Raw genomic sequence first — 15,921 nt, forward strand, 5'->3', positions numbered from 1 at the left:
TTAATTAATAATAAAAACAATTCAGATATTTAAATGCAAGATTAATAGCATTAAAGCTACAAATGTTAGCATCCTTAAAAAAAAAAAAAAAGAAAGAAAGTGGAATAAATAACCAAATTTTTAGGCTTGAAAAACTGCTATTTCAAATAAATGGCAAGATCTAGCCATGCAGGATAAAATACAGAAGGGAGAAAGCATTTGGCTTTAAAATCACAGCATTCAACCTGTGGCACCTGCTAAGAAAGAAGCTTACAGAAAGCATCCTCCTCCTGAGTTACAAAGTAAAGGAGGTATTTGACCTGGCTTGTTCTGAGGAAGGCTGTATAGCACTGCCCGTGTTGGTCATTCTGAAGTACTCCTGAACTGCTTGTGGCCTGGAGCAGGCATTTCTCCTGTGCTTCTCCAGGGCTGCAGTCTGGGGAAGGAAGGGCACCATGGGAGCTGTGTTTGCCCCTGTAGCTCAGAGGGCAGAAGAGGTTCATGGATATCAAACAGAATCACTTACAGAATCACTTAGTTTGGAAAAGACCTTCAAGATCATCAAGTCCAACCATGTAATGGATTTAGGCCATTCTTTCTCTTCTGTCTCTACCTCCCGCTTCCTCCTGCCCGGAATAAGGCCAGGAGGTGGGAAATGCAGATGACCAAGCATGACTCCTTACCTCCCTGAGCACGGATTGTCCCTCTGCCAAGTGCCAATTTACCTGTTACCCAGGAAAGATGACTGAGCTTTGCAAGTTCTCCAGGTTTTGCAGGACCCAGACTTTCTCATGAGAAACAAGAGTTCTTCATCACCTTCCACTGTTTTCCTCTGCAAAGTGCTGATTCTCAGCTGAATAGCCAGCTGTTAGACCAGTGCTGGAACACAAGGTCTTCCTCTTTCCTTCTCAGGCTATCTGCTGGACACACAGGAGGTGTGAGTCCATCCCTGGCTTACAGCTGGCCACCACTGGGTATTATCACACATTAGGATTCCAGCTGGCAACTGTGTCCTTTATACACCTTTGGCTGGACAAATCCTGCCTTCTCAGTTGCCCTCTTTGTTGGCAAGGCCACGTTAGCAGCATTTCAGAAGGCTCTGCATGTGGCAGTGTGTGGGGATGGCAAAGAGCAAACCAGCATGGTGAGAGCAGTACTGGCTCAGTTCTGAGCTCTGCTGGTTGGGTGGGCTGTGCTGATGCCAAATGTCTTGTATCATGGACCATCTGCTTAAAAGTAGATTGTGTTCTTGGTTAACTTGAGCTTAGTGTTGGGGGGGAAATAGTTTGACTGCACTTTTAAAAGGAGGAAATAATTAAAGGCTTGGGAAGGGGAAGGAGTGACAAGGTTTCCATAGATTAATATCTATAGCTCGCCTTGGTGTCTTTGGGCCCCAAACTGCTTTGGAGAAATGAAGGATAGAAACATCATAAAAATAACAAGGGGAATGTGATTTCTTGGTTTCCTTTCATCTTTACATTTCTTGAACTTAGTTTTTTGTCACTTTTGTGTCTGTTTTTGTGGCTTTCATTCTATCCCTGGCCCTGGAATGCTCATTACAGCAGATGTTGAAAGGACAATTAGCAGATGTCCCTCTTGTGGAGGGACAAAAAAAAAATATATAGAACTTGATCACATGCGAGGGATCCTCCATTGCTACCTTAGGATCTGCTTACAGCAGGAAGCTCTTCAAAAAGCTTGCCTCATGCCACTGCTGCTGGTTACAGGGCTATGACAGCAGCTGCTGGCATGTTTCATTGTAGCATCAACTGCCCCTGGTGTATTTCTGTTTTACTCTTTCCCTTTTTCCTAACACCTGAACAAGTATGGTGTCAGCAAAGAGAGAGGTTGCCTCAAGTCTGCTTTAATTTGCGCTAGTGGGCTGGTGAAAGGCATGGCCAGTATATAAAGTTTCCTTTGCACCTGACTTGGAGGGGAATGACAGGTACAGGTTCTTGGTTTCTGTTTGCATCTCAGTTGTCTTTGCTTGGGTGTTTTGGCTTGTCCTTGGCACGTTTTCCACTGCCTACAGCTTATCTAGGCTGATAGTGAGTAACTGTTCAGAAAGCACAGGCACTGTCCATGGCAGGTGGCCAGGACTGCATGACAGAAGGCTGGTACTTGGTGTGTGGACACCTGTGGGTGGGGGAGAGCTGATGTGGGTATCCCAAAACTTCTGTAGGGTGATACAGACCCTGATCTCATCAGGTTTCTCTTAATTTGATATAGAAACTAAGGTAGCCTGAAGGGGTAAGGACTGGTAAACATCTGGATGCTGCCTTCTGCCTTAGAAGTTGCTTAGTACCTCACAAGTACAGTGCTCTGAATCTCCCTCTTTGTGTTCTAGTTGTAGTTTCTTCATTGTAAAACTGCATAAGAAGCTTGGTATTTTCATATTTGCATTTTTTACTTCACTTTGGAACAGGAGGAAGTGCTGATTTTAAAAGACTGCTTAATTTATGCTATGTTTGGGTAGGAGGAGGCTATCTGAAGAGTTCTTGTTTCAACAAGACAAAAAAACCTTGATACTCTTTCAAAGTTTGCAATTTCTGGATGTTGATAATCTCGTGAAGTCTGAGCATAATACTCGTGCTGGAGGATGTCTTGTAGGGTTGCAACCTTTTATATCCCAACAGTGTCCTCTGATTAGCAGATTTACCAGGATAAATTCTCTGCAGACTTCTCTTTTCACATTAGGCGACACCAGTTAACTTTTTTTTTTATCCTGAGGAGAGGTCAGCAAAGCTTTGGCAGGCTTGAGAGGAACTAAGTCAGACTTCAAACATAAGGAGTAAATGTCTTCCACTGTAACCAGTAGAAATTTCAGCTGCTTTGTAGGTCTTGATTTTGCTTTCAGGACTGAATGTGTCTAGCAAAACAATGCCTTCAGATCATTAAATGCACAGCCCTGTGGGAATTAAGATTTAAATCTTGGCAGAAGATATAAAACTAACTTCTAGATTTCTGGTCTTCACAAAAAACCCGAGATGGATTCTGAACACTGAAATATGATGCTCAGTAAAATTAATGTTAAATGCTGTTGAGATTTTACAAGCAATTGGAGTGTATTGCAAATAATTACAGCAACAGAATGGTGAATAGGAAACTTCTTTTAATTCTTAGAAAAGAGAATGTGAGCCTGACTTTTGTTGCTTTTTCAGTGCTTAAAGGACCCTTCAGCTTGTAGCAGTAAAAATAGAATCGTCTACACAAAAGTGACAGCTGGAAGAAATACTAATTATATTTCAGTATACTTTTCCCAAATATGTTGGTAAAGTAGATGAGCTCATGAGTTGTTATTTTTAGTAGTTTGCAGTGCCAGGTTGTTGTTTATTATTTTTTTTTACGTTAGCTTGGAGAACCAAGTATTTGTCATGCCTTTTGGTAGATACCTGTGCTGTGCTTAGTGGGTAGGATTGTGTGTTACAGTTGTTTATGTGAGTTTTGCTGTAAGTTGCAAAGCTTCTGGTAACTATCAAAGATGAGTAATTGGTACTGCCCAGACCACTTAGACAAAAACCCAAAGGCAAATTCTTTTTTTGGAGTTATTTTTGCAGGAAGCTACTTCTCTAAAAACTATGATTATTTCAGATGGAAAAATGTGTATCATTTGCAAAGTGAAAAAGATTACAAGAGATGTTTCTAAGTGACTTGCTATTCAGATTGTCAGGATTAAGATCCGTTCTGACATCTCAGTCACCTTTAGAACAAAGTCCTCTAACAGATCATTTCCACCAGTATCTTGAGGACATAGATTCTGATAGCAAGCAGGGTAAAAATGGCCACAGATGGAAGATCCTTGTTGCTAATGAGCAAATACAGGATCTTGTATGGATGGAGAACTTATGAAGCTCAGTGGTCTTGCTGGGTTGATATGGTGAGCTAAGAACAGAGAGATGTGATGGCATTTGGTTTTCGTAGATCATGTTTACAGACCTCTTCTAGGTCACAGTTCCAGTTTGGTGGAGGCAGAATAGATGGCTTTGTTAGTGCTGGCTGCTCCTAGGTGTTGCCTGATCCATCAAAGTACATTGTGTGGATGTCCAGGTTAGATTAACAAGTGGGTGAAATGGCACACCCTAGTTGGCACAACACCTGAGGACTTCCACTTGCAGCTTGCCAAGTGGCAGTTGCCATCTACTTCAAGTGGAGCCCTCAAAGCCAGGTCCTGCTTGATGGTGTATGACTGGGCAACCTGCCTGGGGCAGCTGATGATGTGTTGAAGGGGGTATATGTATTCAGAACATGTTTATATATGGCTTGCACACTGGCCACTTGACAAATATAATACAGTTTTAGTGGCAGTTTCCACAGTATCTGTGTAGGCAGAAGTTAATATTTCCATGAAGATTCTGCTGTCTTCTACAAGAATTTTCTTTACTCCTTCCCACTCAGAGCAAGGTGGCAATCAGTGTTAAAATTCAGTGTTAAGCCCTTGCTTGCCCTGCTGAAATAAGTGAAATTCCATCCAACAGATGAGTGAATATGTGCTTTTAGAGGAAATTAAGTAGAATTCAACCACCTGCTGGTCCCCATATGAGCACCAAAGAAACAAGTGTCCCATTGTGAAATTAATCTGGATTAATTGAGTTGATTCTCTTATTTAAAGGAGACAGAGATTTAAAGGGGGCTAATCTTGTCTTTTATTAGAACTCTACCAAGTTATGTTTGTTATGTTTTTAGCATCTCTTGGTATAAAATTAGGATTTATAGTTCAGCACCCTGTAAGTTTCAGATGTCTCTGTAACAGCTTAATAACTCACAGTGTTCTAGAAATGGTAAGTGCAGAGTATTGGCATACCTTCTGGTCCTTACAAAGCTGTGCCCTGTATAAATTTGGCCGCAATGTGCCAAGCATCTAACTTGCTATTTAAAGAATTTAACTCCAGTGAATACTAGGGGTACACAGCAAACTTGAAGAGGGTGTGCTGTATAGATTCAGTGCCTTTTTCAGTGCAGTAGGAGTTGTCATGAAAATAAGGAAGTGTCACATTGGCTCCTTGGAGGTACTATTTCACTGCCATCAGCTGAGTCCTCTGCAAATACTTGAAGCTCCTTTGTGATGTAGCTTGGGTCCTCAAGAACTATTAAGTCAGATCATCCTATCTGTAGACAATCCTAGAACCTTCTGATTACTTGGATAGGCAAGCAGTCAAGCCTTAAGTAGTGAAGTTGCAAACTACAAAGATAAGATGAGGAAATACTGATGGGAAATAATCCCGGTTGCTGAAAGATGTGGCCCAAGGACAAGAGCTAGGTGTTCTCATGATATCAAATAAGACTCTTGCTGTGTGGAATGCTGCATTGGCAAGGAATCCTGAATGCCTACCCACAATACAAGCAAAAACGCTTGGGATTCAAGTGTAATAAATATACTTTGAATTTGAATAGAAACAGTACTGCCATCTTGGAAGTATGCCCAGAAAACATCTATGACCTGTCAGTTATTTACAGTCCCTCCAAGAATCAATGCATTGTCCAGATTTTCTTTAGATGGCTGGTATGGACATATGTTTTTGCTATAAATAAAAGGTATACTGCTTTGCGACTGGGACAGTTACGTTTTTGCACAAGAGTTCTACTATAACTGTAAAATTATGTGGATATAAATGTATTGTCAAGTGGTGAAGCTCAACCGAGCGTGCTGTTGAGGAGAACTCTTAGCTCTAAAATGTGGGGTTGTATTCTGTGAAAAGGCATCAGCACTATGGGGACCCAGTTATTGGTGTGTTAAGTAGAGATATCCATCTGAACACTGAAATGCATTGGTGAGCAGTTAGCCTCCAACAGCTTGGGTAATACTGAGTAACCAACATGTGAAACTTGGCTTCAGATTTTTGAGTGTTTAGCACTTTGTGCCTAGTTTCTGGAGGAAGAGGGGATGTTGTTTAGACTCTTCAGAAGAATGCGTAGTGTCCATTATTCCAGGCTATTTGAATAATAGGTTGTCAGATTGCTTCATCCTGCCTAGAAGAGAGATTTTCATCCCTTTCTTGGCTCCCTACACATGAAATGGGTGTGCCTGCACTGGGCCTCTCAGGAACAGGTGCCCACCATTAGCACAGAACCTTGCAAGAGAAAGATAGAAGTTAATGGCCGAAGCAGCCTTCTCTGGGGCTGGGTGCCCCTCGAGCTGTTAATGTGACAGAGTTGTGGGTTCGTGGTGATATAAAAAGCTTCTCACAGCAACCCAGACAATCTGAAAAAGAGTAATGCTAGTGGAACAGTTCTGTCAACTGGATGATAATGCCAGAGTCTACAAGAATCTGCAGTGCAGTATTTGTGCAGCTGGCAAAGATGCAATCAATTTCTTTAAAGAACCTCTGGGCGTAATATTGTATTTTATTTCACCTGTGTTCCTTTGTAGCATGAAAGCATATTGGGATTATGCCCCTTGATTTTTTTCCTGACTTGGAAATTATTATATTCCATAATTGTGGGGAAAAACGAGGTGTCTTTCCTTGGGACTCAATGTTGGGCATCTCCTTGTGGCACTGCAATATCTGCATGCTAGTCACTGGTCCTGAGCCATTGCTACAAAGAATCATTACTATAGAAACTTACCTGGAACAGGAGGAAAGGGTGCAGAGTGCGATTTCAGAGATGTGTAATTATTTGGTTAGTGAAAATACATGTGAAGAATAGTGAAGTGTTTGAGGGCCTGCATATGTGCTGAGATTCTGGTTACTGTCATAACAGAGTTGATTATGGGTTGATCTTTGCTGAATTCCTCTTGCATTAACTAAAATGGACTTTAAAAGGTTGGAATTATTTGTTGTACAGAGTAAAATGCTTTGTGGATATAGAGTGCAAGCTGAACAACTCAACTGGACACATGCGGTGTAGGTGAGCCCTCGACTCTGCTTGTCTGGGAAATCTGTAGCAATCAGAGGTTTTTTCCCAAGAAGAGCCCCAAACAGGCAGTCTTTGTGGCTTCCCAGAAGATCAGTTGTCCAAAGCCATTTATATTTGATTAAAGAATAGGAGTTAGAGCTCTACCTTTAGGAGCCTGTGATGAGGTAACCTCAGGTGGCCACCAGATCTTAATTGTAGCTTCATTCCTAAGATAGTGAGAAGTATAGGTAGGTGTTGCCCCCAGATTGGGCTGTTGTATTTTGTTTCTTCATCTTCAGTGCAGAAAACTGCAGTAGCTGTCTAGGAAATCTCAAGTAGCAAGTGAGGGTCATGGGGAGTAAGTAGTTCTCCTGCATGCAATACAGTCCATACTTCATCTGAAAATGTATTAAAGGGTTATGTAAGTCATGTATAAGTTAAGTCACTTCAGTATCAGATTTACCTATTGTGTCTTTCACATTATTTCATTAACACTTTCTACTTCCTCAGCAGTCTTTTATAGCCAGTCTACAACATAATGCACTTTGGTATTATGGCTGCCTGAACAGTCAATGTCTCTAATAATGTCCATTCTGGGTCTGTATTTTTCAGTCCTGTAATGTGGTTTTGTAACTTCTAAGTGACTTGTTCTGTGGGGCTCAGTAAATGGGGTTGAAGAAGAAAAAACCTGATTTTTTTAATCAAGGATGCATTTAGAGAGAAAAGCTTTTCAGAGCTACTGCATGGATTAATAGTATTTGGCCCTTTATTTTCTGAATTTTGAGTAATCCTAAATAGTCAGGCTAAGAAATTTAAAACCGGTATTACTTTCCAGTTGCCATCTATTTTCCTGTTAACACATCCCCTTTAAAGCTTGCTCTTACCTTGTAACCACCTTAAAAGCTATCCCTTTGTTTTGAGTAGCTCAGTGAGAGAATGAGATTTGTTTAGGAACAGAGAGCACTGAAACATGCCAGTTGTTTTAAAACATTTTTATTGTTGTTCATTTAACTGATTTGGGACCTGAAAGTCTCATTTAGCCCTGTATTTGTAGTTGGTGTTAAAGTGAACTTTACCAAGATTGGCAACATATCTGTGCAGGCACTCCTTGGTTTGAAGGCAGCTAAACTCACCCTTTTTTGAAAGCAGCTTTCACAACTTGTTTTCTCTTACATTGGTTGAGTCTAATGCAGTTGGTGCTTTCTTGGTTTTTATTTTAGGAGCAAGAGACTTAGCATTTCCTCATGTCGCTCCACAGCCAGCAGTTCCAAAGAGTTGTTGTGTTGAGCAGTTGTTTTGGAAACCATGTAATGGAAGTGGTGGCTTAACCTGACAACTTCAGCTTCACGTATAACAGCATATAGTGTATCTCCACCAGAACATACCTGCTGGCTGGTTCATCTTGGGCATTTCCTTCTGAATGTTCCCCTCAAGATATGGCCTTGGGCTTCTCTTATGTGGTAGAAATTTAATAGTTGCGGTTGCCCTTATAGTGGGATGTTTTTAACATGCATTGGTGTTGAGTTTTGCTGTATGAAACCCAGAGCTTTGGTTGGCTGTGCAGCTTTATGTTAACAGCAGTGTGGTTTTCTTAACACTGTTCCTGGAAATACGATGAAACACACGCAGGTGGCCTTATGTACAGTGGTATAAACCGATCTCTGCCATGATTGCACAACATCTTGTTCATGTCATTGAGTTTTCAGTTCTTTGTCTGAAGTTACAGTGAAAAGGTATCTGGAAGATGCTCCTTCTGCTAACTTGTGTTTCTTCATTCCTGGGTTGGATGCTACAACTTAGAAAATTTGAAGTGCATTCAGAAAAAGCTGGATTTCCTTGGCTGGTGGTGCTGGGAGAGCAGCAAAAATTTACAGCAGAGGCACTTCAGGTTTGAGCAGCAAGTGGAGTTTTAATATAGAAGGCCTCTGTTTTTCTGTGGCACATACTGCTGGTGTGCCTAGGTAGAGACTGTTCTGGGTGGTGGCTGCCTGACCTTTGCTGAGTGACACCAGGTGCTCTTTCTGGATATACGGTTCCTGGAGCTCCTGTTCGAGGAGCAGGGAGATCACTGGGAAGAAAGGGGTACAGATCTCAATGATGCCCCTTAAAGATGTAAAGCTACAGTGTGAGTCCTCTGCATAGCTTTGGAGGAAACTAAGCTGGGTTTCAGTTGTTAGTTCCTTCCCCTCCAGCATTCCTATAGGATTGCAGCCAAAGGAAGGTGTGCAGGGGACAAAGGGCCAAAATACCTGATTTGATTTTAACTGCTTTCTCTGGCAGTCAAGAAAAATAAATAACTTTCCAATGGATGTTTTGGGCAGGACAGGCAGAATTTCTAAAGTCAGAAGTCTCTATTGTATAAAGGGCTGTTAATACGTGGTGACACACCTGTGTCCTCCAGCCAACTTGTATGAACAAATCCCTGCCACCAGTAACTGGTCACTTAGGTTTTTTTGTTTATCTGAAAACAGGGACAGCCTTGTAGCCCTGAAGGGATTGTGCTTTCCTATCAAAGCACACAGTGGTGAGAAAGTCTTTTCTGCTCTCAGAAACAGCTTCAGTCAAACTATCAAAACTGTGTATGTATCCTGTAAACACTGCTTTCTTGGAAATGCTGCCTGAAAGAGGACACCTTTCATGTTACGAAGATGCCTGTTGCTGTTCAGTAACTACAGTTGGTGTTGATATGGTGAGAGATTACAGATGTCTTTTCTACTTTTAAATGCTGTGCTGAGAGGTGTTAGCTGAAACTTCACTGTTTCAGCTGTTCAGAGGTTTTTTCCCCCTGTTTTCCTGTGGAGTTGCAATGTAGTGACTGACTGCAAAGACCTGATCCGTTTTCACATTTATTTTGGCAAAAATTGCTTTCCTAGCAAATGTGAAAACAGGTCACGATAAATGATATTTTTCCTTTTTTTTTTTTTTTTTTTTTTTTTTTTTTAGTGAAGAATGTGTATTCTTGCAGTTGTCTTCAGTTCCTTCTGATGGTAGCCTCTTGATAGCTGCATGAGTGTGTTTACATGACCTTTCTGTTGAGAACCTCAAGGATACCATCACCTGCTGTTACTTCATTTCACACATGTGCAGCTGTATGTGGTGTATGAAAAACTTCAGGCATTGGTTTTGATTGCTGTGGAACCTTTCCTTCTGGCAGAAGACACCTCTGAGTCTCCTCTTGGAGCCTATACCATTAACTTCATTGTTGGATCATAGCATTGCTTTTCTTTCAAGGCAAAAAGAGAGTACTAAATGATTGAGGGTATTTTTAGGCTGTGAAAAAGTATAAGTAAATTGCAGCAACCAGAAGTGAAAAATAAATACCCTTCTCTACAGCTTTCAAACTGTTTCAGACAATTCCCATGTCCATTTACTGTCACTTCCTTACATGAGTTTATAACTGCCCCAAACTGTTTCATGCTTGATGCCATGTGGCTCCTCATTATACAGGTCTGTAGCTATGACAGTTGTTTCACATTTACTTTCTGCTTTTTTTTGTACTAGCATCAGTCATTTCCAGTATTAAACCTACAAAATCAGTACCATAATACTGGTTTTGTTGGTTTTGGAGTTCTAATTTTTCTGGCTGTCAGGAGACATTTGCTGCCGTGAAAAGCCTATATTAAAAATATATATAAATATATAAATATTAAAAATTCTGCAAAATTGATCAAATATGGGAAATTGATGTTTGTTCCAAGTGGAACAGGTTCTTGCCGTAACTTATTTGGAAGGAAACAGGAATCATAGAATCATAGAATCCTTAAGGTTAGAAGGGACCTTAAACGTAATCAGATTCCAGCCTCTCTGCCACGAGTAGGGATACCTCACACTAGACCAGGCTTCACAAAGCCTCATCCAGCCTGGCCTTGAACACTTCCAGGAAGGGGGCTTTCAAAACTTCCATGGGCAACCTATTCCAGTGCGTTATTACTCATGGTGAAGAATTTATTCCTGATGTCTAACCTAAATCTACCCTTTCAATTTAAAACCATCCCCCCTCATCCTATCACTACACACCCTTGTAAAAGGACCCTCTCCATCTTTCCTGTAGGCCCCTTTCAGGTACTGGAAGGTTGCTATAAGGTCTCCCTGGCGTCTACTCTTCAGGCTGAACAGCCCCAACTCCCTTAGCCTGTCTTCATAGCAGAGGTGCTCCAGGCCCTTGATCATCTTTGTGGCCCTTCTCTGGACCTTCTCCAACAGCTCCCTGTCTTTCCTGTGCTGAGGAGGGCTCCAGAACTGTACACAGTACTGCAAGTGGGGTCTGACCAGAGCAAAGCAGAGTGGGAGAATCACCTCCCTGACCCTGCTGGCCACACTTCTTTTGATGTAGCCCAGGATGCAGTTGGCTCTCTGGGCTCCAGCGCACACTGGCAGCTCGTGTCAAGCTTCTTATCTACTACCACCCCCATGTTCTTCTCCTCAGGACTGCTCTCTATCCATTCTCCCCCCCAGCCTGTATTTGTGCCTGGGTTTGTGCCGACCCACGTGCAGGACCTTGTACTTGGCCTTGTTGAACTTCATGAGGTTGGCACTGGCCCACCTCTCCAGCCTGTCAGGGTCCTTTTGGATGGCATCCCTTCCCTCTAGTGTGTCAACCACACCACACAGCTTGGTATCATCAGCGAACTTGCTGAGCATACACTCACTCCCACTGTTCGTGTCACTAACAAAGATGTTGAACACCACTGGTCCCAATACTGACCCCTGGGGAACACCACTTGTCACTTGCCTCCACTTGACACTGAGCCATTGACCACAACTCTCTGGGTGTGTCCATCTGTCCAATCCATATCTTATCAGTTTTGGAGACCAGGATGTTGTGTAGGACAGTGTTGAATGCTTGGTACTATGGCCACTGTAATGGCCTAGTTAACTTCTGTGGATGCTGTCACAGGGAATGAACCTTGTCACAGTTTGACTCAGGATTGGCAATTAAACCAGCGAGGATAATGTTTTCGATCTGCTCCCCCTCCCACTCAGGTAGAGAAGGAGAGAGAGAATTAAGAGAAAGAGACTTTCTGGAATGAAAACTAAACTGGGCAGTTTTAATTAAATTCTAATGATAAAAGAAAATATGTACACAATTAAAAGAGGGAAAAAAAAAAATCAGCAAAAGGAAAATTGACATCATCCTAGCTCAAACCACGACAAGCCTGAAGTTATTTTACACTGCTTTGAGGAGGTATGGATGTCCTTGTGTTGACTAATCCTGTTACTAGGAGGAAGGTTGATTAATGTTTTAGCGTACAGCACTGTCAGGGGTCATTGCAGTCATGGTCAAGTGTAAAGGGGCTACTGGAACTTGTTAGTATTTGTGGAGGTTGGTTTTTGTTTACTTTTTTTTAGATGTTTATGAATTTGCGTATGAACTGTATTATATTTGCATAAGCTTGCTAGCCAAGTTACTCCTGAGTTAATTTCTTGTCAGGTGAAATCTGCTGGAAACTCCCCATTCAGGTGACTGGAGGATACTCTTCAGGCAGGGTCTCCATCTCTGACAAATGCTAACTGAATCTTCAGAGCAGTAGTGAAAAAAAACCCAACAACCCTGTAATCAAATTGACTGGTAGCAATGCTGTTTGTGGCATACAAAAGTAGAAATTGTGTTTCTAACAGTTTGACTTTAAAAACAAATGTAATTATTAGTGACAGAATATCCAAATACATAAAACCAAAACATTTAATGCATTCTAAGTCTCTAAAGGAATTAAATGGTAAATATGTGCCTTCTCAAAGAGTAGAGCTAGCAGTATTTTACAGCAAGCTTAGGAAAGCCTAAAACCTCCCATTAGCAACACTTCTGCCATCCTGAATGTAAACTTAGAGCAAAGAGAAATGCTCCTGCTATTGAAATGTATCATCTTTATCTTTTCCCCTAGAATCTGCATAAGCATGTGATGAGAACAACGAAAAAGAAAAGCACTTCCTTTACTTACGATAAATTGTATGCCATGGATCACTGTCTAAATAAGATTGCATGAAAAGAAAAGTAGAAATCTGCTATGTTTTGTTGTATTCCAGGTGTTCATTTATTAAATTAAAAGATCTGTCAGTACTTAGATATAATTACAGAGAAGACTTCAGTGATGGAGGAGAAAGTGTAGTCAGGTGGAGTAACAGTATTTTCTGGATGTGCAACTATTGTGTGCATCTGCCCCATCTAGTAACTGCTGCTTGAGAAAGAAGCTAATCGCCCCAGATGCTGCTGTTGCAGTCTCAATTTGTGTGTGCTAGATAAATGGCAATATGTTAATGTTACAGAATCTTATACCAAGTTTTGTGTTGTCTTGCAATTTTCTCTTATGCTTTTAGATGTGAAGGATGACAAGCTATTTCTAAACTTGTGGTTATAGCTTGATTTTATTAAAAAAAACCTAAACAACAAAAAACAAACAGCTCATTGAGTTTGTGGCTTTTGCTGATGTATTCATTTAAACTCAAACAGAAGCAGTGTGTTGGGCTGTACTATAGAGCAATATTTTGACAGCTTCCAGACTTAACCCGGTAGTATAAAGACTGTTCCATTGATGAAGGCTTGTTTTACACTGGGAAATATCCTAAGTGTTGAAAGAAGATCTGAGATTCTTTAGGAACTGGATAACTTGTAAGAAAGTTTAATGCGGGTCTCCAAAATGGCATTCTCCTGTATCTTTCCCCTTTCTTTTATGCAAAAGGCCTTTGTTAAATGAGGTGATCGAAGATGGTGGTTTTAGTGGTGGACTCTTCAGCAGCTGCTGCAGAAAGTAAAGGAGGTGAGGCACCACCTTCAGTAGAGTGTGCCATAGCTTTCTTGAAGGATCCAAAGCCCTTCAGAGCAGGAATCCAGCTAGCATTTTGTATTTGTGACCCTGATGGAAAGTCTGGATTTTCCAGAGCCTAGCCCCTAGGGTCTGGGGGAGGAGGAGGAGGAATGGGTAGCCTAATGGATAAGACTGTGTTGTGGCATCTGCTTGATTCTCTTTAGGGTGATTACCATTTGAAAGCTGTAGTAAAAATACTCATTGTTTGGTAACTGTTCGCAGTAATGGCTGATGGGATGCCTGACAGGATGCGAGGAAGGTTGCAGGAGTTAAATTGTGCTGGGCTGAAGAAGCTGTAGGTTTGAAAGGAAAACAAAAAAAAGGACCACAAAAAAAAGGCAGAAAAGTCCGTTTGGGTTTTGTTGTGGTTTTTTTGGTTGGTTGTTTTTTTCCCCTCTCTACTGGAATGTCCCTGTTTGGCTACAAGCTGCTCTGATTAAAACCATGCATTTTAATGCCTTTGGACAGACCCTGGGACAGAGGGACACCTGTAAGTTTGTGCAGAATGCGAAAGCGTGTAGAGGCAGCCACATCTGATAGCGGTGATTAATTTTGCAGGTTGAAGAAATGCTTAAAGAAGTTGCTGTTAAAGTAACCCCAGTGTGTGTGTGTGGAGTCAAGTTTTTCTCTTGATTTTAAGAATTGCTTTCTGTCATAAAATGAAGAGTAAAGCTGATATACTCTCAGTTCTTAAATTTGTTGGCAGCTGTTCCTTGGAGTAAGAAACCAAATATTACATTATTTTATCAGTGTGGTCTAGTTATTTCTTCCACAGAAGCATAAGAAAGCCATAATATCACTGAATTTCTAACAGTCTGGATGTTTTTTCTCCAACAGGAACTGTTCTTATCAGAAGCAGTAATGGCCAGCTAATGCTAGTATCCCAACAAGCAGTATCACAAGCACAGAGTCAGCCACAAAATAACACAAGCGTGAGACCATCTGTACCGACCAGCACACCTACAATCAGGATATGTGCTGTGCAGGTAACTTCTCTCATAGCTTTATGTTATGTAGTTATAACAGGGTTTTTAAATAAGTTATGGAGGGTTAAATAAGCATTTGAATAGCATGATTGTGTTTAGTTTTGCATATAAACATCACTATGTGCTTTGCTTTCTCAGTTTGAAAAAACTGCTAGCCATTATATGTGGTATAGTTCAAATTAAGGAATTCCTCTATGATAATGTAAAAGATGTTCAGAAGAGAAACAAAAACAACCCAAAATAAAAAGCTTATCTAAATGACTACTGCTAGTAACTGCAACCTTGTGATCCTCTGGTAGAATACTTCTCTGAAGCTGAGTGAAGCTGAGGACCTCTCCCATGTCCCCAGGATGTTTGTCTTTCCTTGAGCTCTGCTGGCTTTTTGCTTCCATCTCTTTTAATGTGGTCAGCATGCAGGAGTTAAGAATGGGTACAAAAAGAGTAACCATCAGCATAGATCCTGCCAACAACCTCATCCTTTAACCATTTTGTTGTGATTGAACTTTGTGTCTAAATGACTCTGATTCTGTTCTGGAGTATTAAACTGGTAGACAAATAGTTTTGTTGAACAGCGTTTAAACTACATGGGCAACGTGATTGATGCCTGCATTGTTACTGTAAGAGTGCATGTCTTGGCTTATACTGGACAAGAGCAAGTACAAACTTCAGTGTCTCTTTTGTTATTGACTTGTCTGACAACTGTTCTCTGCACACGTATAATTTATTTTTTTTCTCCGAAGAACTCTGGCACCCAGATACTACAGAAAGTTGCAGCTACTCCTGTGAAAACGTTATCTCAAACAGCAAATGCTGTAGCTTCTACTGTTCAGCCACGTACTATAGTACAGGTACGTGGCAAGCTTTATGGTGTGGTGGAATAAGTGACAGAAAACTGAAGAAAATATGGATACATTCTTGTTATTTCTAACTGTTTTTTATTAAGCTTGGTAACTTTTGTCCTCACAATAAATCCTTTCCTAAATGTCTTTTTTTTTTAAATGCATAATTTAATTATGCTTCTGCCAGTGCATGTCAGGTCATCTCCTCTCACTACAGCAGAAAGCACATGAATAATGGGTAAAATAAATAGTTCAGAGAGCCATTTGGAGTGCCTTTGTACCCTGTGACAGAGCTCCTTCAAGCTCTTGCTGAAGCTTTTCTGGGAGATGGAGACTTCCTAATGCTCTCTTCTGTTGGAGTTTCCTGATTCCTTAAGGGGAAAAGAAGTATACCTGAGATACAATTGAGGGGAAAATGAGCTGTCTGCACCAGTCAAACTGTTTTCCATGTTTTACCTGACTGAGAAGTGAAGGAAGGAT

The 15,921-nt window shown here is 41.1% G+C and overlaps 1 protein-coding gene across 1 annotated transcript in view; it reads left to right on the forward strand.

The window, feature by feature from the left end:
* TAF4B (TATA-box binding protein associated factor 4b) overlaps nt 1-15,921 on the forward strand; it is a 75,512-nt gene that overhangs the window by 2,237 nt on the left and 57,354 nt on the right. Inside the window, exons 3-4 of the mRNA XM_051610278.1 lie at nt 14,454-14,602; nt 15,343-15,450. Of these exons, the coding sequence (XP_051466238.1) occupies nt 14,454-14,602; nt 15,343-15,450 (257 nt within the window). The remainder of the gene's footprint in view (nt 1-14,453; nt 14,603-15,342; nt 15,451-15,921) is intronic.

The sequence above is a fragment of the Apus apus genome, chromosome 2 (genome assembly GCF_020740795.1).
Source record: "Apus apus isolate bApuApu2 chromosome 2, bApuApu2.pri.cur, whole genome shotgun sequence".
Classification (NCBI taxonomy): domain Eukaryota; kingdom Metazoa; phylum Chordata; class Aves; order Apodiformes; family Apodidae; genus Apus; species Apus apus.